Here is a 27,345-nt window from a genome sequence, read left to right as displayed (position 1 = left end):
AACCATTTCGTTTCACGCCGACTGTAAAAGGTTTTGACTAAGCTGTCGTGCCCCGAGACAGTCTTTTCCCCAAGTTCGCGGATCATCCGCTGATCAACTCCATCCAACTATTATCAGGGATGGTAACAAAGACGCTTTTATTTTCACTCGTCCCTTCCTCCCTCCCCGTATCGTCGATCGTAAATCGTCGCGGAAGCTGCGAACGTCAAGAAAGCTTTAAGTGTCTTTTTAACGCGCTCGAGCAGGTCGAAAGTAGATCCGCGATGCGTCGGGTTTTACGATGAAAACCTCGCGCGTGTGTCTGCGACTCCGAAGAAAGCCAGGCGATGTACAATGCGCGCCTTCGAGCGTACAATTTCCGCGGCTTTGTCAAGAGGAGCGTTTATATCCGCGCGGGCGATAAACTATCTCGTTTGTCCCGGAGAAGGGTTTAAGGTGACATCGGACAACTTCATGGTCCTACCCCGTGAAACGAAGAAATGCATTTCATTCGACTGCATCGGTTCGCGTAGCGAGTTTATGGCCCATCACGACCGATCTTGTATTTAGATTGTACACGAACAAGGCGGCCATTAAACGCCGTTGGTACGGAACGAGCAATTAAAATGCAATGTTAAACAGGATATCCTGAATTTTTCGCGATTTTTTTTTCTTTGGATATATTGTTAAATTTTATTTTATTTTGACTCCTCGAAATTAAATATCAAAGTTTCATGATGTTGTGGTGAGAAACTGGGATTTGGGAAACAAGGAAATATTTAAAAATTTTTATAATTTTCATTTTTGTTAATATTTAAATAGGTTCGGTGCAAAGCAGAGCAACCACTAAAAAATAAAAATAATATGGATTTGTTTAAGCGCTCGCCACATGGTTGTGTATGTCTAGATATTGTTTCATGGGGAGTTTGAGTTTCGAGTCGAATTCCGAAATGGTTAGTTATTATTCGCAAAATGATGGGACTTGGAAGTCCGCTATTTTCTTGAATTTCGTTCATCTGTGCATTAATAACAGCCACCGAGCCGCTATCCCGGCGCTTCATGCTCGATAGAATATCGAACGGCCTCGTGAATATTCCGGTTTATTTCCGAGTAGCGATCGGTTCTTTACGACATATTTTTTACGTCCACTAAATCATAACGATCGTTTCGACGAAAGAGTAAAAAGCCACAAAGAAAGTCCGCCGCGCCGATAACAGAAAGGAAATGCATATTTCATCGTTCCATGAAAGCGTTTTCTGATCCTTCAATCTGGATCTCACGGTGGACGCAATATTAATTACAATAATTCCTATAATCCTTTTCTCGTTGGACGATTCGCTTGCAATCGGTTTACCGTAAATTCAGATCCCTCTATGCAAGAACTTAGCAATAATAGTACATTACAAGGCCCAGTTATTGATTCACACTGTTTTCATGAGCGTAATTGACTCAACGATACCTGTGCTATTTATTATAAAATGTAATCCCTTCCAGAACGTTTGAATAATCTCGTTAACGTTTGATACGCGGCTGGAAAAAAAATTTCACACGGTGTAATAAATAATTTTTCTATCGATGCTTCGGTTCTCTGTAATGTTTAACTCGTCAGCAACGGCCCCGGAAGCAGATAAGGTTGAGTCCAATTTTCCACAGTGCCGCCATGGGACCGCGGCATCTTTAACGCTATTCGCGTAGCCAGTGCCGGTTGAAATATCGTCTTGTAAAATATGAAACTGGCCGAGTTCCATCGTCGACGTTACGACGGCGTACGTCCGCCCCCAAAGAGAAATAGCTACATCGTTTCTCGGTTAAGAAAAGAATGGGGAGGCAAAAGAACAACAGGCGTCGCGACCTCTTCTTCTATTATTATTTGAGAGCTTCGTTCGTCTTTTTTGGATTTACTGGAAAATTCTTCGCGATGCGCTTTCGTCGAACGATATATCTTTGTGGTCTGCGGAGACGCAGAAGGAAACTCCACGTAATATCAGAAATTTGCCACCAGTTTTATGACGGTGTTTATTTAAAAACCGATTTCAGAAACAATCTTATCTAGGGTCGAGTATTATCTTTACAAAATTCATGTATTTACAATTTCGCACGTTACCTGTACAAAAAAAGATTCTTATCATACGATGAAACTTTTTCGTTCTCTATAACAAATTTTAATAGTAGCATTTCCGTGAACAAAAGATTCAATTTGTTTCAAAACCACTGCTTGGCTCGTCTAAGAGTCGCCTATACTAGATCACATTAAATGGGTGAAAATTAAATTAAATTTTGTAGAAATAATTCATCAGGTCACCTGGTGATCAACGTACGTTTAAACAAATATAAATCGTTTACCTCCCGAACAAAGACTCGGGTGGAAAAGTTTTATTCTATATTTTCGATTCGTTTCGTTCAAACGTTTGTCACTGAAATGAAAACACATCTATTTGTCCTTGAGTAGTTTGCGTTGGATTTCTTGCAAAGACAGTCCCTTCGTCTCGGGCACGGAAACGAGCGTGTAGGGCACGGCTGTTAATACCGCCAATCCGTAAAAGAGAAACACATACTTTTCGGTCAGCAGACCTAACAGAGGCAAATAAGTGGTCGTTGCTATGAAGGAAAAAAGGCCGGCGGAACTGCTGCCGAAAAACGCCACTATGCATTTTTGGTGGGGCGGAAATAACTCGCTCAACACGGCGGGTGGCACAGGAAGCATACCCACGAAGATCATCATGTAAAAGAAAACCATCGCGAAGATCGACGTTCCTTCCAGTATCTTTGGATCGATATCGTGGTCCAATAAATGGAACACAACGGTCAACAGGCACAAAGACACCGAGATACCGATACACGATATTATCATGAGGAACTTTCGTCCGAATCTGTCCATGAGAAACACGGACAGAACGGATCCAACGATTCCGAACGTCATCACTATTATCACTATTTGCGATGGCGGTACCGTGGTGACTCTGGCCATCGTTAAAATCGACTCCATGTAGAACAGGATATTATTGACGCCGCTCAGCTGACTGAACATCATCAGGATCAGGAAGACGAGCAACGATTTTCTATACTGCGGTATCTTGAACTCTTTCAAAGTAGCCAGGATCGGTTGGTCGCCGAGTTTCTCGATAAAGTTACGAAGCACCACGTATTCCATCTCCACGTCGCAGCCGGGGTGGTACCAGCGAATCGACGCCTTCGCTTTCTCGTCCAGCTTCTTTCTGATGAAGTGATGCGGGGATTCCGGCAGCCAGATGAAGAGGATCATCAGCAGGATGCCGTGGGCCAGACTGATCGTGCTGGATATCGGCATGGACAAGTACGCTCCCATGATGCTCATGAGAAAGTTTCCGAACGGTATGCCAGTCATGCCGAGAGCGACCAGCGCACCTCGGATGCTGGGATCCGCTATCTCGCCCACGTAGAGAGAGAAGCAGCTGAAGGCCATTCCGAGGGTCATGCCGCCGAAAACTCTGGCTACGTAGAGCCACACGACGCTATCCGCCACGATCTTGCACGTCCAGCACAACGTCACCACCACCAGGGTGACCAGTATCGTCGTCTTGCTCCCTAAATAATTGACGCACAATGAACCTATAACGGCCCCGGCCATTCTACCGACATTCAGCAACGATACCACCCAGGACACTTCCGTTAATGTGAGCACGAATTGCGAATCTGGCGACATTAACAGCGGAATGTACGGAGAAGACCAGCTCGCCATCATTCCCGGTTGAACCATCACCAGCGCAACTGTGATCAAGTTAGACGATTACCATCTCGAATACGAAATAACACGGTTGGAAAGGCGTCGAAGGAAATCTGTGTTTCTCTTTTCTTAATTAATATTTGCGTATCGGTGATTTATTTACCTCCGATGCCGGCGATCCATTGCGGCCATGTCGCGTTTCTGGGCAGCTTGATATTCGTTTCCTGGACCATGATCGTACCTTTCGAGGCATCAACCGACTGATATTAGACTTATTTGCATCGGAAGAATATGCCTTCATAAACGCGATGGAAGATTAAGTTTACCTCTGAACGATAAGATAACGGATGTGTACGTTGTTGCGTATCACCTTTTCTCGATTAATAACATGCACATGTGGGTTTCGATGTTGGTTTTACACTCCCGGGGAAGAGTTAATCGAATTAAATTGGACGGACGTTACGAGCGTCGGTATTAATATCTATTTTTCGACGAAGTGTTATCGTTAAAGAAATTAATTCCCATAATATCCCGACAAATTAACAAAGTAGTCGTAACAAACTTTGCTAGCTCGAAACGCGGAAATCGCTTTGGTTTCTTCGTCGTGATCGATGCATTTCGCGACGTCGTATAGTATAGTTTGGAAAAATTAGTGGCAAATATGGAATATTTATTCTAGTGTCAGACTCCCTTTAAATAAGAATTTATTTGAAATTGTTGTTTACAATGGAGTGCAGGCTTCCATTGTTTTCTTTTCGCATCTCATAATTCAACGGGTCTTCCGAACCAGACTCCATTAGTATTTTAACATTAAACAATGTCGAATAATAGCAAATATGCTACAGAGTTCCCCTTTAAAATTTGAAATTATTCGCGGTTATCCTTTTCTCGAAAAAAATTTTGTTTTTACATAAATTGCATAACTTAAAATGCATCGTAATGAACGAATTCTGTGCTTCTCGGTGAAAAGTCCTGTCATCCGTATATCAGTGACGGTGTCAGTCAATGAATCAAAGACTATTTATGTTTGAGGAATCTTAATAATTTGTGTGTTTGCCAGAATCCATTGTGTATTGACTAGGTATATCAGAACACTCTATAAATCAAGAAATCTTATTTGCATAAATAAGATTCGCAATTTTAAATATTTCTACTCCTTGTTTGATAGATACTGTCTTGCGATTACTTTCCGCGATAAGATAACAGCACATGTAGTTCCATAGCAAATACGCGCGACTATTGTGAGATGCACAATTGGATTTCTCATTTTCGTGTTTGCAAAATGAATTGTACGCGAAACTGTACAACGATCGTTTTTATTCCGTATAATGCACACTTATGTGTAATACAATTTCCACTTGCTTGTAAGTAATATCATTAATCTCTTCGGTCAACAGAGTATCGATTTGCACGTTACCATTTTTTTCATTGTTGTTATTACATTATCTTCAATTTTAAATTCTGCGAGTCGAAGGTGGGTTTGTCTGCGCCTCATAACCGACATTTAACATTTCTTGAATTTCCTGAAAACGTCATTGATCATACATTAAAATTAACAATTGATTTCTATAAAATTTAGAAAGATTTTTTTCTGGATACTTTTGTGTCCAACAGTGAGTCTCAGAACCAATGCAGTAATCGGGTGAAACGTTGAACGAGGGTGTTAAGATTAGATTGAAATTACCTGTAGGGTCTTCCCTTTAGTTTCCGGTACATTGAGCACCGAGTATATGAGGCCAAGAATCATTAGGATCGCGTACATCCAGAAAACATAAGTCTCCGACATCAGTACGGATAAGGGATGAAAAGTTTTGCTGCTGATAAAAGCGAACAACGCGGACGTGAAGCTGGCCATGAATCCGGCTATGCTCTTTAAATCGGACGGGAAAAGCTCCGCGAGCATCGTGCTGGGAACCGGCGCCACTCCGATGGATATCAACGTGTAAAGCATCATCGCGATGATCGTCATCCACTCGAGATTTTTCGGGTTGTAATTATGGTCCAGCAGCAGGAAGTGTAATCCCAGAAGGATCATCGCGATGATTATACTGATGCACGATATTGCCATCAGAAGCCTTCTGCCACACCGATCCATGAGATAAACGCCGACCCAACCGACGATTATACCTGTACACGTATGCGACGCTCAGTATCGATTCAGAAACGCGCGAAACAAACGGCAGTTAGCCATATTCTGTCTGTGATTGCGAAAACACTCGAGGACCTTAAAATCCCGTGATACGGGATAACGTTGAATCCGATCAACAGTGTCTCTGGAACGTTCTAATCTAACGCTACAACTGTCGACCACTTATGTGCATCGTCGAGGGACTGTATATTAAAATTGAGAAGTTATAAAAATTAGCTACATAATTTTTGTGAAATACCAAACACTCCAGAGAGTATCACGACGTCCGGTGGTCTCATCCCCGTTACTTTCGCCTTGGTGACTATGACTTCCATGTAGAAGACGATGGTGTTGAGTCCACTGAGCTGCATTATTACGAACAGGATCATGACCATGATGAATATTTGTCTGTTCCTCTTCTCGATGGACTGCTTGAGTTTGTCGAGGAACGTGGTGGATTTCGCGGATTGAACGAACTCTTGGATGATCTTCAGTTCCTCGCTGACGTTCGATTTTCTGTGGTACCATTGGATCGTTCTCTTCGCCTCCTCTATGTCGTCCTTGCGGGCGTAGAAATACGGGGACCGTGGCAGAGCAATGAAGAACCCGATGTACACGACGTTCAGAATCAAGCTGATGATCGCGAACCACATCATCGATATGTGACTGCCCATCGTGTTGCCGATCAGCATCCCAAATGGCATTCCGTTGATTATCATGGCGACCAACGAGCCACGGATATTCGGGGTTGCAATTTCCCCGATGTACAGGGAAAAGGAACTGAAGAAAACGCCGAAGGAAATTCCTACAAAGCGATCGGGAAATGAAAGTATATTACGAAAACAAGAACGAAACTTGGAAAATGGTTTGGTACTCGTCGACATCAATATATTCTAGACATTATTTTTCGTCCAATACAACCGATAGTCTATTTCGAAAAACATAAATGAATTTTCTTGGAGAGCTCTAGCTTCCAGAAAACAAATTTACTATCCCCTTCGGTGGTAAACAAGATCATTCTTCATACGATAATTGATTCCCGAAGCAATTAACCGGAAAGTCGTTTTGTCTGGGTCAAGTATGGCAGAACAAACATTTCCCAGTTATTGTTAAGTTCAAACACATGTATATATATATCTGGACAAATGTGTGCTTCTCGGAGGAGCACTTAGAACAGTCATCTCTCATAATCGCGAAGGGACGCGTCCCAGAGAGACGGAGTCTAATAGTTGCTCTCCTATGGCAACAGACTTATGATCAATTTCCTTTGCTCACCCGTTTCCCCGACTTTCCGAGCGCAATTTTCTGATTAATTACTTCGGAAACAGTCGTAGGAAGAATATGAGGATGCTACGCTTTGATTAAACGAGCCGTGTTCGCGTTATTATATTCCAAACATCAGCTGTGTTTATTGCAACTCTCGCGACTCGATTAACTGTTCCTTGAACTTAATTTATTTTAATTTGGAATCCATTAATTCACAACGTGTTTGTTGTTAGAAATGTTTACTTTTTGGGAAGTACAGTGACCATTTTCAAACAGCGAAAAATATGGGGATGCTTACCCGAGGCAAATCTAGAGATATAGAGCCACTCGGCGGAATTGGCGCATAATATACAAATCCAGCCCAGCAGTAAGGGCCCGCCAGCCGATAGAAGGGCCCTTTTGCTTCCCAAATACTCGACAATAACCGAACCAGCGCACGCCCCAAAAAGACGTCCCAATGGCAACAGCGAGGCCACCCATGACGCCTCGTGTTCCGTCAAATACAACGACGAGCTCTTATCAGTCAGTTGCGCGATGTAAGGCGACGTCCATCCAATCACGAGTCCCAAACTGATAGATAACACGGTCACTATGGTAAAATTCTCAATTGATGTCGTACAAATAATTGTTACGCGATTTGTATTATTATCTCTCTACGGTATGCAAAATGCTTGGAACTCGAGCCTAAATCAATCTGATCTGATCTGATTTTCAATACGAGTAAACTTCATCACTGTCAAATGCTTCGCAAAGAATTCAGTTTGTCTTATTCAACATCATTCTTGAATTTTAATCGTATAATTGTTCGACCATGTGTATGGAAAGTGTTGTCAGAGATTTTTGATACGTGAATCAAGATTACATTGGATGAATTGTTGTTTTTGAAAAGGGTTTGACAGCTATCGGAGAACCAAGAATTTTTCTAGTACTCCCGAAACCTATGATTCGCAGAAATTCGCAAACGTTCGCTAACCTGTCAAGCAGGCAGCCCACTGTGGCCACACTCCAAGCAGAGTTTCCACTATTTTCGGCGGCATCGGTTTAACGAGCGAAGCAAATAGTCTGATGGGTCCTGCTTTCCTGTCGCCGCGGCAAATCCCTTCTCGCAATTGATTTATATTTTCTTGTTTTCTCAATACATTTCTTGCCGTCTGGTCTCGTAAACATGTGACGTTCACAGTCTAAACAACGGGACATTATACGCTGAAACGTCATCGCTGTCATGAGATACGAAAATCGCGCATCTTCACGTGCAATATTTCAATCGAGATTCGTGTTCGCGAGCTGTCGCTGGTCGCTTGTACTCTCGGTGCTAACAATATCGTTCTTTTTTCTATCGAGCAATTACGAAAAATGACGATAACAAAAAAATTGTTATTCATCGATGTCGTTTAAACAGTCGTCGATAAAATTCAATATATCTTTGACGGCTAATAATAGTAAATAGAAAAGATTCCGCGAATATTGTGCAGCAGTTTAAAGTTCGCGTAACGCGAGACCGTTTTCCCAGACGGTGAAAATAGCGTTTCATCTGGGAACGTGAAATATCCGTGTATTGTTAACAAAGTGCATTCCGGAATGCACTGGTCGTGCAGACGCGCGCGCAGAAGGTGTGGAATTACTCGGGGAAAAACATTAATGCGCTCGCTACTCACCGCGTCTGAAAATCCTTGCACTCCCTCTCTTCGTAATAGATGTTTATTTTTGCTTCCTGGGCATGGTTGCATTCTTCCAGCGGGTACATTGTCCCGCAGGATTTTTTCCCTTTTTCAATCTCTCGAAAAGGTACACTCGCAAAGAAATAAACGCTATCGCGGGTAATCGATTAAATTGTATAAGAAAAAGCGAAACGATCTGTTAGAAGAACTCTAAAATGAGGATTTTTACTTTTAAGATAGATTTGTTTGGTTTATATTGCTTGTAAATAACGTTCCAGTAAATTTAGAGCAAAGTTTGCACCCCGTTAACGAATCACGCGATATTTGAGTAAAATTTGCACAGTCATCGAGCTAATTTCGGAGGAATTTCTAACGCTTTGCCATCTTGTATGTCATTATCTTTGGGTATACGAAGCTCTATGGCCGTGGAGAAGCTGATTTAAATATTGATGGGGAAGACCCCTCGTCGGTATTTATTCAAAACGACAACAGGTACCGGAAGTGGCGGAGCGTCGGGGGTGGGGGACGAGGATTGGTACCGTAAGCTGCAGAACTCGTTCGGTTTAGCAACAACGGTAGTCGGTAGCGAAATTCCTTTGGAAGTTAGACGGTCGTAGGTCCCTTTTGTGTCTTACTTCTGTCCATGTAGATCAGAGGGGGGCCGACTGTAGCCGCATTTCGGGCGAGGCATCGCGCGTTTTCAGTCCGTGGCAGTTATTTGGCGTCCCTCGGGGCAGTCCGGCGCAATCTGGGAACTTCAATATTTGATACATGCGGTCGGTTGTATGGCTCGGGTCTTCGAACTAGTTTCGCCGCGTGACTTGATGACGTGCAAATTGGATTACTTGCCCTCGGGAACCGTATAATTGAATTTGACCAGGTGTGCTTATCATCGAATGCGACTGCGATCTGATCGAAGGCATGCGGCCCTGATCACCAGCGTGGCTAAGAACGTCGAAAAACATTCCGGTCGCACCTGGGAACGAAGAATCGAGAACTGTTTGAGTTTACACGAGCGTTTAACGCGTATCTGTCGCGCACGGTTCCCGTGGATCGAGCTTGATTTACGATCCACCAACGTGTATGCTATAACCGTACGGATCTTATTCTCGGGATTCTAGTTTCGCTCCGCCGGCACAATATCGCAACATCGAGCGCACGCTCGAATATTTTTCCATTTTTATATAATCCAATTCCTTTCTTTGGCGCTCGAAGAAATCTAAATAATTTTATTTGCAAGTTTATTTAGAAGATCTCGCCAGAGTTACGCGGGAAGAAAGCTTTCCCGTTATCGTACGCGGAATACTGCCTCCTCTGTTCACTTAATGCGCCAAGTTCCGTGTAATTTCGTCAGCTTACGCTTAAGAGTGTCGTTTAATTAATCTCCCCGTAGGGCACTTTTCATCTTTTACGATGCTCGGCGAACTTTACCCGAGGCATCAAACAAACGTCACGGCGGAACGTGTTTCTGCAAAGTATGTGCCTTGGGAACGATTCGATAAGTTATTAAGAAACAATTTCAACTTACGAGCGATTGGAATACAATTTGTATATTCCGCGGCAAGTCCAAAGCACACGTTCTGAATGTTTCATTCGGTCTTTCGAGACTTTAATTAGCATCCGTATGAAAAATTCCGCGCAAATGACCGTGCAAATTAGCTGTGAATTTTTCAGCGATCGCAGACTCGGAATAGAAAAATCTCGGATACCGGTTGTACCTCGAAGGTGTTGATAGTTACGAGGGACGCGAGCAGGAAAGGGCGGGCTACATTTTACTTTTAAGGAGACGACGAAACATGGCGGGGGGCGTGGACTTAGGTGCTCATAAACCGGTCGCGTATAGGTAATACGTTGTATGTGCCCCGTACCTGCAGACGTGTTTTTCTTGTTTCCTCGTTGCTCTTTAATCTTGGTTCTACCCTTCGTCCTTCTTATCTTTCGCCGCGTTCTCTCCTCCCCTTTTCTGCGCCTTCGTCCTTCCTATCTTACCGTTCCTTCTCTCCTTTTCCGACGACCAAGGAAGGCAAAGATAAACTGATGTACCGGAGAAAGGAGTTCCTGGTGTATAATGTAACGTTTCGAAAGCTATCACTCCCCGAGGTAAAAGGAAGTGGCTGCTCGGACGTTGAAAAGGATTGAAGGTAAAACCAGGCAGTGGAATAGGTAATGATAGAGGAAACTGTAAAGAAGACATTCTCTTGCCCCGTTGTAACCTTGCTCTTTCGCCTCTCGATTACTCCGACCTTTAGTACTTTGGTATCGAACGTCGAATTTTCCAACGATCGCGATTATTTTGCGATAAATTCAATTTTTTGGTCGTTTGGTAGGCACAATCGATGTTTCATTCCGTAAAATTTGTAACATTTATTCAAATTTAGAATATAAAAATTGGACAACATTCGTTGTATAGTAAGAGAAAGACTCGAAACTCGTGCATTTCCTCTTTGGTATTTATTATTTCTTACGTGCAGAATTATCCGCTTGTTATCAAGGATTCAGCACATGTAATCTCCTGCAGTAGAGAGATTTACAACAAGGAAAGATGGATTATACAAAACTTCCCCCGGGATTAGTTCTCTGTTTTATGCAAAGATCGATGAGAAATTCCCTTTCGCGAGGATTTAGCAATTGATTTTCTTCCCTTTGTGTGTACCTCGAATGGCGTGTTACAGTTTCTTTAACGAGAATATTTTTAACGGATGTTTCGTGAATTAAAGTTGCTTGAAAATGTTGATCCGGGTATCCATGAACAGTAATATCTTTAGCAGAAATATAATTGGATCGGAATAAAAATGCAGTTCAACGAAATATTTAATATTTTTCTTAGTTGCAACTATTAACCCTAATTGTAATTTGCTGATTTTCGGACGAACGTGCATTAGGTGCCATTGTAAATGCAGTTGACCAGCTCGAATCACGGAATTCTGAATCACGCCATGATTCAGGCGCCGTCAATTTCGGTATCTTTCACGATATAATCGTAGTCCTGTAGGCAATAATTTTGCCCACATTCCCCCAATACCAGTATCATATCCGCAATTCCAGCGTGTAATCTGGCATCGTTCATAAACGTGATCAAACGTAATAACATTGCAGTAAGGAGAGATCCAAAGAAATCCTACAAAGATGATCCAACGATCTACAAATTCCTGCCAACCAAACTTCCATATTATATTTAGAAGTTTCCATTATAAAAAAATGTTTGAAATAATAAAAATTGAAAACTAAAACTGTATCTCGTTTGACAAAATTTAGCGAAGCATAAGAAAGTGTTATTACACATATTCGGTTATTAATTTCACGTTCCCTTGTTGCTTTCTCGAATGCTCGACTGTATCGAATAATTAGATAGCTCTGGTACGAAATATTGATGAATAGAAGCACACAAATGGTGTCTATGATCTTCAGCAATTGGCGTCTTGCGATTCCGAGTGTTTGCTCTCTCACTTTCGGTCTCCTTCGATCTACACTCGGTTTCCGGCGACATTCACCGCGAATCTGTCGAGCACGTTGTCCCCTCCGCGTTTACCGAGTACATCGCGAAATTAAATTTCAATTTTCTTACGCGGCGATGCAAGATGGTGATCGATCGAAACGGGGATTTTTCTGGGGCGAAACGCTCGAACCAGTAATAACAAAGGAACGGGAGAAGTATAGAAATAGGAGTCGTTTGATGAAATACAAACGTACGGGAATACAGAACTCGAAGGTCTTCCAATTGGCGCGCCTGCTGTTATTACATGGGATACTCGATTGTTAATCGCGTATATACAGAAATCCGGATAATAGTATTTTCATTTTCAACTGGGCGGGATAATGCGTGGAGAATTAGTCGTAGGTGTTACGAGTTAACGAATCATAAATTTGGAAGCTAGGTTTATCAAATAATTGGTTTTGCTGGTTATACGATTGCATAATAAAGTGTAAAGTAATTAAATTCTTACAAAGCGTGTTCCTTTTGTTATATCAATAACGTTGATTGTAGGTGTACCAATCCATTTATTATTTCTATTTAAAATTATCGGAAAATTTGAATTACAAATGGGAAAAAATCTTATTGAAGATATTCCAGAATTAAGTTGCTTTTTGTTTCCATTATTTTAATATCATCCGAATCGAATTTATTCTGATAATTTCTGTCGCGTTTTCTGAACGTTGTGCAAGCAGTTTACCGATTTATTGTTCTAGAAATCCAATGAATAATTTTCTTAGCGCTTTAATCATTTAATTACACACAACAAGTAAATTTACATTCAATTTTATTATTTAATTTCTCGTTCGTGCTTTTCACCGGTACAATCCGATAAACAGAATATCGGAGAAATTCGTGGTACGGCTAATACCGTGACAGTTTGAATAAAGCTGATTCATTATAACAGTGGTATGATAACGTGGAAAAATAAGGCATACAAACTGTTGTCTGCATTCTATACAAATCGTTATATTTTTTAACGTTGCAATGGTAAAAACATCGAGTCTGTCAGGCACAGAGCTTTACACGTATGGGATTATGTAATAATATAGAAAAGATTGTGGCTGCAGTTATTATCCATTCTATGGATACAAAAACCAGCCCTAATCTAGAGAAAAAAGAAATATTTTTCTGTCAAATATGGCAGTTCTCTCGTTAGTATCGTGTAATTACCTGTTTCCTTTTAGTTGGTTCCCGCATCATTCTCTTCTCGTGTTGATCGAGCAATCCTGATGAAACGGACCTCTGACAGTACGGTTTCTCGCGTTTCCTAGTCGTCCAACTCCTTTGTAACAAAGAACGAAAGGGTTGGCTGTATCTCATTAATTAGGGGCAGCGCGGAGGCGCGATTAAATCGCCCGTCTCTCTTAGCCCGTCTTAATTCACTTCGGAAGTTAATACGCGCGGCGAAAGCTCGCGAAATCAGATTGATTCTTCCTGTAAACCGAGCCCCGATGTATCATCGCAAGCGTACCGTAAAGTTCCAGTAATTAACGCTCTTTGTAATTAAATTGGTAATCGAATCACCGGACGCTCATCGTCGCCGACGGAGTCACAGGCTGATTCGCTTTAACCAGCCGAGTCGAGGACTGAATTTGTATCCTCGAATAACGTTACTAGATCTTGAAAAGTAACTGGCACGACCAAATGCTTTTCTGCACTTTCAGCCTCTCTCTTTCGGTTCGTTCGGAAATATTTTCCGGTTTATGCTTAGTTAGAGCTACAGCGAGTTTCTCTATCGCGAATAGTTCCCGCTCCTTTGTTTCTTTTATCGGGGGATTTCGCGAAACATTCGGAAAATGCTTTTTTCCCCTCCTCTTTCGTTGCCGTAGCTGGCAAAACGATGAAGAATTCATACTCCATTACGAGATCGACCGTTCGTAAAAACGCGAAATCGATTTAGGCCTCTCGAGAGCCTAGATTTACAATCGTCCGACTGTTCGAGTGATCCTCGAAAGCGGGCCATTTTTTTGCTCGTTCTCTGGCCGTGTACCTCGTCTTAGTTTTTTCGTTTCGCCCCGAACGGACAAGAATTCTCTTTCGACGGTTTCGCAACTCCGTCGGCCAGCGATGGTTCTCATAAAACTGGAACGCAACCGTGTCGTTAATTCGAGCGGTTCAACGTTCTTTTTTATCCACCCTCTCGCGAGACGAACAAACGTACATGGTACAAATAACAGCTCGAATTACGGATACAATACTAAATAAACACGAAGTCTCGATTCTCCCAAAGCATTAGGGGTTTCGTTTTATACCTTCATAAATACAATGGTAACTCTGAAAATGTCTACGGAGCAAACGGTTCCTGTATTCTCCTGTTGCTGCTCAGAGTCACAAATGGATGCTGGTCGATAGCAACGTGCAGTTGCTCTTACGATAATTAAATATCGCGATAGTGGAGTGGACCCTGCAGGCTGCTAGAGTTCGTAGGAATTTTTAGCAATATTATAAAATAAAACCCCCTTGAAAACTCTAAAAAAATATTAGACGTTTTATATATGGGTTAATAATGGTGCAAAAATCTTTGAATTTAAAATTAAACCTATTCGATATTTAATGTATACCCATTAGTATACATGTGTACAAATTTAAACTTTTTTTCAATTAAATAAACAATTTATGATATAGAGTTAATCATATACTGGTTGTATAATCAATAGGAATTGCTGAAACATTTTTGGGTATGTAGCGTCAAAGTAAATGTTGAAATAAACATAGAAGATAACATAAATTATAGTAGTAAGTATAGTCATTGGATAGGGGATGAAATGCCCTTTAAAATGAGCGTTTGTACGAGTCGATAGCTTTATTAGTTCCGGAGATATAGCGATTTTAGTTTCGAGTCGATCGGGTGGCTAGTTTCGAAGATACGTCGCGTGGTCAATGAACTTACTACGGCCTTGTCAAGGTCGTTGACCGCACGTGACCGTAGTAAATAGTAAACGTGACGTCACTCGGTCACTCGGTCAGTGGGTCAACGTGCGACAAGGAGGTCCGACGCGTAAGACGAAGACAGAGATAGTCGAATTAAAAAAATTACCTTTTACATAAATTACGATATCTCGAAAACGGAAAGTCCGATCGACAAAAACAAAAAAGCATTTCAAAGGGGAAGCTTCACCGCTGCCAACACTGGCTTAAAAATTAATAAAGTACTAGTAGTTTCGGAACTGCACGCGTCCAAAGTTTTAGTATTTTTAATACGCTTTAATAGGCTTTCGTAAGACGGCGAGCGGAACTTTAAAAATTACGCTTGTCTTTACACGATGATATCTCGAAAACGGAAAGTCGGATCGACAAAAACAAAAAACCATTTCAAAGGGGAAGCTTTACCGCTTCTAACAGTGGTTCAAAAATTAATAAAACACTAGTAGTTTCGGAACTGCACGCATCTAAAGTTTCTATACTTTTAATACGCGTTATTAGACTGTTCTACGACGGATAGAAAGATAGTGGAACTTTTTACCAAGTTTTAACTGGTCTTTTACAAAAAAATATAAATCGTTGAACCGGTCGTGGTAGGTTTAGTGTTAAATAGGACTTTGTTGTACCCAAAAGCATTGGAGCTTTCATTATTGTTTGGAGCATGCGTAAGTCTTGTTCCAGTAATTCTAATTTGCTGAAATTGTTATAAATTTGTTTCGCTGCGTCGATTGCGTTTTACCGTAATGAATTCTTATGTCCATGTTCCGTGTAATTTTCCGGTAGATTTAGTGCGCTGCCAAGAACACCACGAGTTTTCACCGTCGGGGCGTATCACCCTTTGCTCTCCTTTTTTAGCTGACGCAATTTCGTACCTATACGTTTTTTAACGAGATTTACACATTCTTTTTTAATGCTTGCTTTATTGCCATACGGTTTTAAAGCTACTACGTCCTAGCAAGTTTTTTCTGTCGCCATCGCGTGTACGACGTGCACCGTAGAATGTGAATTATAAGGTTCGCGGAACACGGATTTTAACTTAATATTTTAAAATCGTGATCTCGAAATATCTTCAAACTATCAACAATAAAAGAATCTTCGATCTATCCGAGAAGAGACCAATCAATCTTTCTCCAAATCTCTATCACAGTCTTACTTTTATCAACGTTCCAACATATTATATTTGAACGCAAACGAAACAGAAATATTTCAAGCTGTTTCACGGCTCCGCGGTTTCCTCTGCATAGGATAGTACGAAATAAAAAATTAAAACGTTGTCATGCAATGCACGAACTCCGGTTACACACACGGATTTGAGAAAGTATCGCATTGTTGTGAAACTAACCATTCGAATAAAAAACCGAGTGGTGCTCGTAACAAAGAGGCAACTTTGATGGGTTTATCTACGGAACAATGTGCCCAAACGCAACGTTCGTGCGCGCAACAATAGACATTTATATTATGAACAATCTGTTGCAATAGAATGTCGATCGTACGTGTAGTTCTGAAAATAACGCGGTACCAGTTTCGAAAAACATGCTTTCAGGGGTAAATTTTTTCGTAGATACCTTCCCCCTGGACTTTTCCACGCTTACTGAAAATTCTTATTCGATTACCATTGGTAATCCAAGGGATATCGAGCGAGCACCCCCGTCTCGTTTTCTTTTTTTCCCTCTCCTATCTCGCCAGGCGTAACGATGAGTAATAAGACGTAAAAAGCTATTAGGTCTCCGAAGGAGATTCTCTATCTCGCGCTTCTCTTTTTCTTCTTCGCCTCTTACGGGGACTTTCGATGTGAAAGCAGGATTCTTCGTCCCAGTCAACGAGAGACGTAAAGCTGAAACGAAGAAAAGTCGGTACCGCGGATGGCTTTCTTCCATCGCCTTCTCGTTCCACGGGATTTTATCTCGTTTTCTTCATCCCGTATTACTTGTTCACGCGGCTTTTCAACCGGCGCGGGTAGCCGCCCCGGAGAACGGGAAACAAGGACCCAGCCGTTGTTTTCCTTCTTCGCGGGCGGTTTGTTCCGTTACACGGCGCGGGCCAGATCGACGACGATATCGCACGATCGATCGTTAAGATACGCGCCCGCGAATTCGAGAACCGTTTCCAATTTTGTCCGACATTTTCTGGACGCTCGGTGCGGTTCGACGAATTTTCGCCGCGAAAAAAGGGGGAAAAAAGGGAAACCGGGGGGTAAAAAATGGTTGCTCGGTCTCTCGTATCTTTCCAACGTGGACTTTTTCTTTTTAATTTTAACGAAGTTGCCATTGCTGGTGAAAGCATCGCTCGACTTGGCCGCGTCGAGCTTCGAAAATGAAATAAAAGGGTCCATTTCCTTCGGAACGTACAAAGTAAAATTGCGATGTATACGGTTGAGCCGAAAGTGACTGTTTAGTTTTTAACCGGGTTAGAAGAATATAAATCGTAAATCCGAAACAGTCGTCGGAGTTAAGGGTAACGAGACCCGAAATGTTTTATCTCGTTGAATTACGTTTAATGGCTGACGTTTCTACGTATTCCAAACTGCGCTGCTTCCTGTTAATTTCATTTATTACAAGTTTCTGCGTGTTTTATTGCGCGTCACTCTGCGCAAATTTGCAGCCGCATCGGCGTTACAACGGTAACGTCACAAGAATAAAATGTCACCGTTTGTTTCAACCTAATTAATGCGTATACGCGTGCCCCTGAATTTAAAAACAGAAAATTATCAAAGGTTCGGGTATTATTTTTACAACAGTTTGCATATTTCACTAATATAATTCTAATAAACATTCTTTCTCTGCTTTGTTTCGCGTGACAAATAAAATATTATAATCTATTTACGCGCGTGGGATCGATACTTGGATACGAATATACTTTGTGGTGCTTTGGAACGACCAATAATTATATTTGCTCTGAAACAAAAATGTAAATCGAATACGAAGAGTGCGAAAATATAAAGCACACGATATTGTCCACCAAAATGTTTGTTTTTCGATGGAAATTTTCCATTTAAATTTGACAAATATTGCATTGTTACGTCCTTAACCCTTTCACTGCATACCCGTACGGAATTTTCATTTCGCTTGTCGTCGCGCGCGATACATATTTCTAAATGAATTGCAATACGTTGTTTCACCTTTCGCTCGTAATAAATATTACTATATTTCGCGCTCGCAGCCGTACGTATTTCGAAACAACTCCATTGTCGCTAAATGTTATTCGCTCGTATGCATTCGGGTATTGATGATTCGGTGACACCACAACATATAACGCTGAATTTATCCGTTTATTGCATTCGTGTTTCTATTTATTTCGACAGAAACGTGAAAATGGAAAACTTGTTCTTCTCGTCGAGTTACGCGTACAAAATATTCCTGCCGCAAGCAACAGTCTTTGAACCTTTGTTCTATTTTACGCGCCATAGTTTTTGTTCACGTTCAATAGAAATTGATTTTCTTTCATTTAATTGCGAATCGTATCCTTTCAAAACACAACGACTTGCAAACTTAATACCAATTAGCTTTATTAAAATCTGCCCTGTACAATTCTATAATTAATTCGATTGATTATCGCGATGTTTGAGCCCTTCCTAAGCAAGGGATGATTTCCAACAATGATGGAATACGATATTGCAGAGGAATTCAATTATTTTACCAAACGATGATAGATGACCATCGATTATCATGCTTGAAATTATATTTGTTGTAGTTGGCACTCGACGAATTCAGGTTTCGAAATGCGCAATATCATCGGGGACACGTCGATACAATTATTTGGTTCGATAAATATGATTTCGAGAAAAGGATATTCAAGGCATCTATCTTTATACTTGTTATTAGTTGCTTGTACCAGGGGTCGTGTAACATAGAATGAGTCAATTTCTGCAAACTGTGCTGGCCTCTTTTGTCACGTCGAACGGTTTCCGCTTCGACCGCTGGACACACGTTGTTCGGACCAAATCAGGCCAAATTTGTCAATTGTGGCCCGATTTTCGCTTCAATCACTGTCAAGATTTGTCGAAACATATTAAATCCTTCGTTATTTTACGTGCCTCCACCGGAGATATCTTTCTAGTAAATTGTCCCTAGAGACGTGTTCGTAAATGTCAAAATTCGTGGTGTCACTTTGGAGGCTTGAAATAGATTTTTTTGTGAAAATAGTAAATACCGCATTTACTAATTTTACTCGTCTATACTTTCTTTCGTGCGAGAATATCTGGAATAATGATTTAAGTCCAGGTCTTGGACTCGCGCCATAATTCCATGCAATAAATAAACTTCCTTCGAACGGATACACGCAAGAAATATGGCGGATACAAAATTAAATCGCATGCAGAGAACCGGTGGTCAAGAAAAGTATAAAAGGTCTCGAAGATGCATACGAGTTATATTTATAAAAAGGAAAGAGGTGGATTATGTATATAGTTCTCCAAAGGGTACGGTCTTAGAATTATTCCTGCAAAAAGTTCCATTCGAAAATACAATAACATTAGGTAAATATGGATATTTTTATGGAAACGTGCATTCCGAGTCGAACGATATTCGAGTAGGTATGCTCGGTGGCGTGAGCAGTTGTGAAAGGTAAACCTCCCTTTGGGATATAATAATATAAGCCAGCACTTTCAGAGAATGTTGTTAAAGGTATCGAACCAATATATATATATATACAGACATGAGCGATCAGACTTTCTTGCAACGTTATATTCCGTGACTAGAGTCAAAATAATATTAAAAGCCTGAATGTAAAGATTTAGCCTTAATGTATTTGAAAAGTTACTGTAACAAATTTCGTGATTTTCTGATTAACCATTTCTGAGATTTTTATAAAATAAAATATATTTAAATGTCTCTTTATTTTCTCATCGATTTAAAATACAAATTTAATAGGCAATGGATACGCGTAGAATTTTATCGGCGAATGTCGAAAACTGGGTGCATCAGATTTTGACTTACAGCAGTAGTTCTCTTTCGTTGTATTTTTTAACTGTTTGGAAAGCAACGTGGCACTTGAACACATCGAGGGGCGCAAGAAAGCCGAGCGTCAAATGTCGATCGATGGCAATATTTTCTCTTTGTTATGTTCTATAACTGCCGAGAAACAAACTGCTGTTCTAAGCCAAGAGAGCGTATTTTTATCGAGTTTCGTGTTTATGTACCGTGCACGATTGGGGCGATCTTTCGCGTATTTTCAAAGTGTCGAGTTTATCTTCGAAAGGAAAATCGGCTTTTCCATTTGATTCAATTTTTGTTGGTTTTTCGAATTATTACAATGGGGCGTCGAGTTAACGAAAAACGAGCTCCTTTTCTTTTAAAAAGAATGGCTAGAAATTAATTTATACGATTAAAAAATCCCCAATTTTGACTTTTCGATCAAGCAGAGAATTGGCTCAGGAGATGGAATGTGACCAATCAACGATAGTTTTGCAGTCCATGGGGAGAGTTCAAAAACTCGACGATTGTGTTCCGCACACATTGAGCGAGAACAAAAATGGACGTGCGACAATCGCTGTCGGTTTGCTCGCCACACGGTCCCAAGCAACGATTTCTTTACCGTATTGTCACTGGTTATGAAAAATGGTGCCTTTGCGCCGATACGAAGCGGCGAAAAGAATAGCTCGGTTCACGCCACCAGCACAAATCTCACGCGCAACACCTCGATTAAAATAAAAAAGAAGATCTATCTACAAAAATTGAATCAAATATACTGTCTTGCAGAGCAGTGGAGGTTCTTCTATTCTGCCAAAGAAAAACTTTTTTAAAGAACCTAAAACAGCTACTTCAGCAGATTTCAAACATCCGCAGTCTACTGATTGCTACAAAAAATCTTAAAACATTTTTATTCCAGCGTATCCTAGATAATTTCTCGTATATGAAATTCACAGATACTTCGAAGGAACCAAACTTTCCGTAAATCCATTAAAGACGATGTTTTTACGGTTCCCCGATGGGCCTGGTCCCTCGACTCCGCGAGCGTTTCGAAACGCGCGGTTCAACCCTTTTTGGTCCTCGAAGCGTCCAAAGTTTGGCCACTTGTCTCCGGCGGTAGTCTGTACCCGCGCGATAGCTTTCCTATCCGTAATTTTCGCGGAAAACGAAACGCGTTATTAGCGGTGGGAAAGGAGAGAGTAGCCGTGGTAGGAATACTCTCCTCGGTCGAGGAGTGCAACGTGTACGTACTGACGGTGGGAAGGATTTCGCGAAGGTACGAGCGAAGGTGGAGGTCGTAGATGAAGTTGACGGGATGAAGGAGGACACAGGGGGGTTGGAAGAGGTGGAGGATGAGGAGGAGGAGGAGGAGGAGGAGGGAGGGAGGGGGTGGAGGCTGCGAGAGGCCAGGAGCACAGCGGGTTCGGAGGTGGTCCGGGACGAGTAAAGGGGTTGGAAAAGGGGCGACTCCGGCAGTCAGCGGGTTAAAGCCGCTCCGAGCGGGCGTTCCGTGCGCGTTGGTTCCGTCTTTCGAAAAATCCGACGGAACCTACGCGCGTCGTGCATCCTGTCTTGGCCATTGTCGGGTCACGTGCTAATCGAGACGGACCAGTCGACACAGTCGAGCGATCGCCGCTACCGCGAGTGGGCTCGTTTCGAATGTTTTGGTGGGTCGAGTCGCGCCGCCACGACGGGGTTCGTGGCGTACGTGATGTTTGACAAGTGTTATCGTCGCTGCTGTGACACGTGTTAATTAACGAAACCATCGGCTGACCGTGATGTGCGTTTAATCCAGCGACGTGTTACGTGTCGACGTCGATACGGATCCATCCGAGGGGGGGTTAGGATCGTCGTCTGGAAAGTTTTCGACAGTGCAACGACGACCAAACTGTGCGAATATTTTCGGAAACGTAACAGTAACAGTAACAGTAACAGTGTCTATCGTTTTGGATATCTAACCCGAATTTAGTCTTTTTCTTCGAACTCGACCGTCGCGTTATTTAGAAAAAAAAGAAAAACATACTCGTTACGTCGGTGGTTAATGTTTTCGAGATAAATTGAAAATTTAACGACTTTCCGGCAACTCTGATGGAAAGCCGCGAGAACGTGTCGGTTTAAATTGTCGCTTTCGCGGCCAACGGCGTAGATGTAGTTTCCCTGGGCGGTTTCCGCTGATTTGCCTGAAAAATTGTCGAGCCGCGCGTTCCGCGAAGATGCCTCGATCGTCGTAGGATCCGTCGTGACAGTCGATCACCGCGAGCGGCGCTAACTAATTCGCTTATCAGAATTTGACTTACGAGGCGGCATAAATTATTCACGCCGCCGCCAATAATATTCGCGAACGATTTATTGTTGGGAAGCGTTCGCGTCTCGTCGACAACAATGGACCGCGAATAATCGATTGGCTTTTTCGTCGCCACACTTTGTACCCGTCGAGTCGAATCCTCTTATAATTAAAAAATTAAACTATAGATCGGTTGTCGCGAGGAACAACAATAGGGGAAACGAATTACATTTACGCGATAATGATCGCGCGCCCAATGGTTTCGACTTTTAACGAAATTTTTGTCGGGAGGTCGTACAACGTTCGAATATTCGAGTTTCGAGGAAAAAGACGCGGGATCTGCGTGGAAATTTGTATTCGACGTGGCACGGGTTCGATATCATCCTCGTGCATGATTAATGACACGGGTCGAGCACTAATTGTTAATTGCGGATTCGTCGTTCGAACGTTGTTTTGTTCGATCGTCTCTCTAGCTTAATATTCACAAACTAGGGGATTCGTAACAATCGAATTCGATTTCAAATTGCTCCCGAATGGGGCCAATTTTAACTCGTATCTAGTTTTCTTAAAATACTTACGCAAATACTTTTAAAGTCTTCTTGAAAATATTATTATTAGTAAAACTGATATAGGATGGATGTTTTATATCAGAACTTTGAACATAAAGTGGAGAAGTTGGGCATAACGAGCGACGAGCAGGGATAGAGTCTAAATTTATTAACTCTCTTGACTTTCGACCCGAAGTTTCAACCCTTTTTACAAGATACTCCAAAAATAAGAATACATAATACAGGAATGAAATTTGTAAATATCTAATAATTTCGTAATAAGTGCCATATAAAGTATCGCCTAAATTAATTAGTTTAAATCAATTGGAGGTAACTAGGCACACGTAACCAGGGTACAGGATTAACGAGATTAAAAAAGGAAGATTGCTTAAAGTGGCAAGTATTAATCGAATCGAATCGATCAGTTATCAACGAAATAATGGCGCGTTCTAATAGTTAATCGTATCGATTGGAATCGTTTAACGTAGGCGAATATTCGTTAAAATTTTTGGGTAATTATTACCGTTCGCTTAGGAGGGCCGTTTCCATTAGTGTTCGTAAAAGTCAGCAGAAATTACGTAGCCGTATACGGTAACGATATGTATTAAATTAAGGGAAACGCTCGTGCACCGTTAATAATTATTGCATTTTAATTAATAACAAATTAATAAATTCCAACGAATCGCCGAATTTCTCGACGATATTATAACTCGTTACGATTAAATACGTTACACCGCCGCCTCGTGAAATTTCTCGTAATTGACGCGCATAATTCGCCTTTAATGCGCGTCATTTCGATCGAATTTGGCAAAAACTTGTCGCTGGATGGTGCAATTTACTCGATCGTGGGTGTTCACCTTCTCGAATCAATCGTCTGTCCGTTTCAGCCGGATCGGTCACGTGCGCGCGTTCGACATCACGATTGCACTTGACTGCAACCATTTTACGTGGAGTTGCATTACCAACCTCGTTTGGCTATCGCGTTAACCCTCTATAACACAAATTATATTTGGCTTTTGAACAAAATTGCGCAAGATCATTGGCAAAGACCAGCAACGGGATATAAATTTAAATTCTTTAACGCGTAAATTTTCTCACAGGACCCACGGTAATTCGTTTATGATCGAAAAATGATCTAAACTTCTTCCTTCGACTACTATTTAAAGCTATTCAAATTTTAAATAATACTGTTTACATTTCGAGAAAATAACATCTGAAATTCTATTCTTGGATCATCGAATGTATTTGAATTTCAGAGCGGATGCTCTTCTTCTGCATCCGAAATAAACACATCCGTGCTGCGGACTCGTAATCGTACGATTCACGGTTACAGTACCATAATTTTCTGTTTATCCAAAGATCTCGTTGTGCACATAAATACAGCCGGAAGATAGTAACCGAGCACAGATCGCTGGAGGCGTATTTCCGTTTCCCGGTTCAATTATTTCGCATTGCGAACGAAAGAGACAATTATTTGACTCGGGGAGAATAGTCGAGTAACGTTTAATTATTGGAAATAATAGCTTTGGATTCGATGATCCTCGAATCTAATGGAGGGTTAACGGCGTCTAGAGATCGCTGCACCGTTTGTTTTTCATTTGCACGCGCGATAAGTGATTAGTCGCGCGATCAAGGAGCGTAATTCTCAAACGGGAAAATTTAAGAACACCGCAGGTGCCATTCGCTTTATCCGCGGTTGTACGCGTATTCGGGTAATAAACTGCTCGCATTCGTTATTCAGCCAGATTCGTGCACAGATCAGGAGGCCATTTATCAATTTCACGGGGCGATTCTATCGAACTCGCGATAACGAAACAATTTTTCCCTGTACGAGTTAAAAACAACATTTTTTTTTTTGATAAAATAAGTAGGATCCGTACACGCGAAAGCCTCCGAACAATAAATCAATATTAAATATTTTGCAACAGTCGCGAATTAACCGTGCATAGAGATTGTCCTGGCGAAAATCCTATTTAGAATTTTCATTCCATCGAGTTTAACGATTTTAAAAAACAAAAGTTACGGTGTTCTTTGTGTATAAATTAATCATTCGGTCACGTGTCCCTGTATTTCACATGCTTGCTGAAAATTTAAGGAAGTTTCTCCTCCTCGTGAAATTTAATGGAACACTTTACGGTAAATTGAATTCTTTAGACCACTGTCACACGTGACTTATAAAGTTTTCCCTTCCTATACTCTTCGTGGTCCCTTACGTGTTTGCTTTGCGTTCCCTCCTTTTCACGTTCCCTCGATTGAATTTCTTTTCGTATCAAAGGGTTCGTTCTGTATCATTAAGTCTAATTAAACTAAGTTAAATTCACTTAAATCAAATTAAATTAAATTATCTTCGAGATTTATTTGTCTTATTCTGTCTCTCGGTGAATTTGCTCTGCCACGCCCCATTCAAACGAGACATTCACGATCGTTAGTTTCTCGTTATTCAATTTGATATTTAACGTTATTTAAATTGCTATAGCGTACGTAAAGATACTAAAATGTAATGGCTACGGTTCAATAAATATATTAATTTGTTTTTTAGAATTTTATAAGAATATATAGCGTGTTCTTGCAGTCGGAGAAAATTCAATAAACATACTGTGTCGTCGCACTACGGGATACTTTAGCAGCCACAAGTGAGAGTTAGGCGACGATAGCTCGGGACAGTAATGCGTTAATTCTAGGTTATTATCCACATTTATGTACACGCGCATACCCTTTGGCTTATGTTTCGTCTTTCGGCAATAATTCCGAGGCTTTGTTCTCTAATTGCCCTAATCTGGGGGAAAGGAAGAAAATTAGGGAACAATGCTCCCAAATTAAGGAACGGTGCTCCTAAATTAATATCTGAAGTCAAAACGTAATCTAAAGGGTATGCACGTTTTCATATACAGGGTGTTCGGCCATCCCTTAAATTAAATTAAATTAAAAAATTTCAAATCATTCTGAAAAAATTATTTTTAGCTAGGGGGGTCAAGTGCAATAATTTTTGGTCAAGAGACATACCCCCGAATTCCTACCCAGTTTCGAGAAAAAAATTCCTTACCGAAAATGTAGTGTCTGACCATACCGTTGATATGTTTCACTGAAATTTCATGCGAATCTTTAAAACGTCATAACTTCTGAACGGATTGGACGATTTTCATTTTTAGAAATGCAATCGACGCGCATTTTAGTGTAGAATATGTAGAAATTCCAAAAATATTCGAAAAGTTGTTCCTTAACCCCCTAAAATGAGAAAAGCCCCATGAAAATGTTCTAATTTTCAAACGTCCATAACTCCTACAATAATGAATATATTTCAATGAAACCTTTTTCCAAAGTAGAGCCCACGAGTACCAACAAAAAAGTATTAGACAACTTTTCTGTAGGGCGCCAAACAAAGTCATGAAAAATCAGAAACGAAGATTTAAGAAAAATCGACAGGGGGTAGGTGCCTACATTTTTCGGCGAAAAAAAAAAGTTTCAAATCGTTGTGGAAAAATTATTTTCGTTTGCGGGGGTCAATTACAATCACTTTTGGTCAATAGACATACCCCCGGAATCCTACCCATTTTCGAGAAAAAAATTCGAGAAGGTGTGACAATTTTCGACAAAATTAAAAAATTTCAAATCGTTCTGAAAAAATTGTTTTCGGTTGCGGGGGTCAATTCCAATCATTTTTGGTCATTAGACATATCCCCGAAATCATACCCATTTTCGAGAAAAAAATTCGAGAAGGTGTGACAATTTTCGACAAAATTAAAAAATTTCAAATCGTTCTGAAAAAATTATTTTCGGTTGCGGGGGTCAATTCCAATAATTTTTGTCATTAGACATATCCCCGAAATCCTATTCACTTTCGAGAAAAAAATTCTGATTAGAAGAAATTAAATCTCATTAGTCAGAATTATTTTCTTCGTGCCCGTTAACGTAAAATTCCTTTATTAATGCCTAATAAAATTGAGATTCTAGGACAGAACTTGAATCTTGCTATCTTTAAGCACGGTTTATTCGCGTCTATCGCCACAGATTTCCGCTATAAACATTTATTTACGTGTTTAAAAGAGCGCAGTTAACGGCAGCCTGGACCTCGAATTTCCGTGTTTGTGAAACAAATAGTTACCGCGGCAGGAAGAGTTTGTCGTTTCGCTAATAAAACGTAAATGCGAGTTTGAAGCTGCGTTACACGACCGGAACTCGCGTCTGCTAAACTGCGGATCTCGGAAAAAAAGACACTCGCGTTATTTCGAAACCTGAAACTGTTCATATCCGGCGCGCGTAAATTCAACCTTCCCGAAGAAACAGTCGGAGAATCGGAATCCCCTGAATACGAACCTTCCCTCTGTGTGTTACCACAGAGAAAAACAACAGCTTCTAATTTCTTTTCGAGCTGATTCTGACCGCGAATCCGACCCGCGGAAATTTAGTCGACGACCACGTCTTTGCGATCTTAATCTCCTTGCAACTCTGTGTGTTTTCAAAGTGGTGTAAAAATG

The 27,345-nt window shown here is 41.1% G+C and overlaps 1 protein-coding gene across 1 annotated transcript; it reads right to left on the bottom strand.

Annotated features, from left to right (window-relative positions):
* Window positions 1-1,987: 1,987 nt before the first annotated feature.
* Window positions 1,988-8,113, bottom strand: LOC122395882 (facilitated trehalose transporter Tret1-like). Its single transcript, XM_043393793.1, has 7 exons — window positions 8,050-8,113; window positions 7,375-7,665; window positions 6,070-6,615; window positions 5,367-5,809; window positions 5,185-5,205; window positions 3,846-3,942; window positions 1,988-3,726 (listed from the first exon to the last, which is right to left on the bottom strand). Exons 1-7 carry the CDS (start codon window positions 8,111-8,113, stop codon window positions 2,411-2,413), a joined length of 2,778 nt encoding a protein of 925 aa, XP_043249728.1. The 3' UTR covers window positions 1,988-2,410.
* Between the last annotated feature and the right edge of the window lie 19,232 nt (window positions 8,114-27,345).

The sequence above is a fragment of the Colletes gigas genome, unplaced genomic scaffold (assembly GCF_013123115.1).
Source record: "Colletes gigas isolate AHSC1104 unplaced genomic scaffold, ASM1312311v1 Colletes_gigas_Sc00006, whole genome shotgun sequence".
Lineage (NCBI taxonomy): Eukaryota > Metazoa > Arthropoda > Insecta > Hymenoptera > Colletidae > Colletes > Colletes gigas.
The sequence above is the reverse complement of the archived record's forward strand: the minus strand, read 5'-3'. Positions and strand labels throughout refer to the sequence as shown.

Bases quoted from the DNA above. Each gene is read 5' to 3' on its own strand.
- LOC122395882 (XM_043393793.1), bottom strand. From the start codon at position 8,113: ATGCCGCCGAAAATAGTGGAAACTCTGCTTGGAGTGTGGCCACAGTGG. The intron at 7,666-8,049 runs GTTAGCGAACGT...ATTTTACCATAG, and splicing joins GTGGGCTGCCTGCTTGACAG to TGACCGTGTTATCTATCAGT. The intron at 5,810-6,069 runs GTATTTCACAAA...ATACGTGTACAG, and splicing joins GATACTCTCTGGAGTGTTTG to GTATAATCGTCGGTTGGGTC.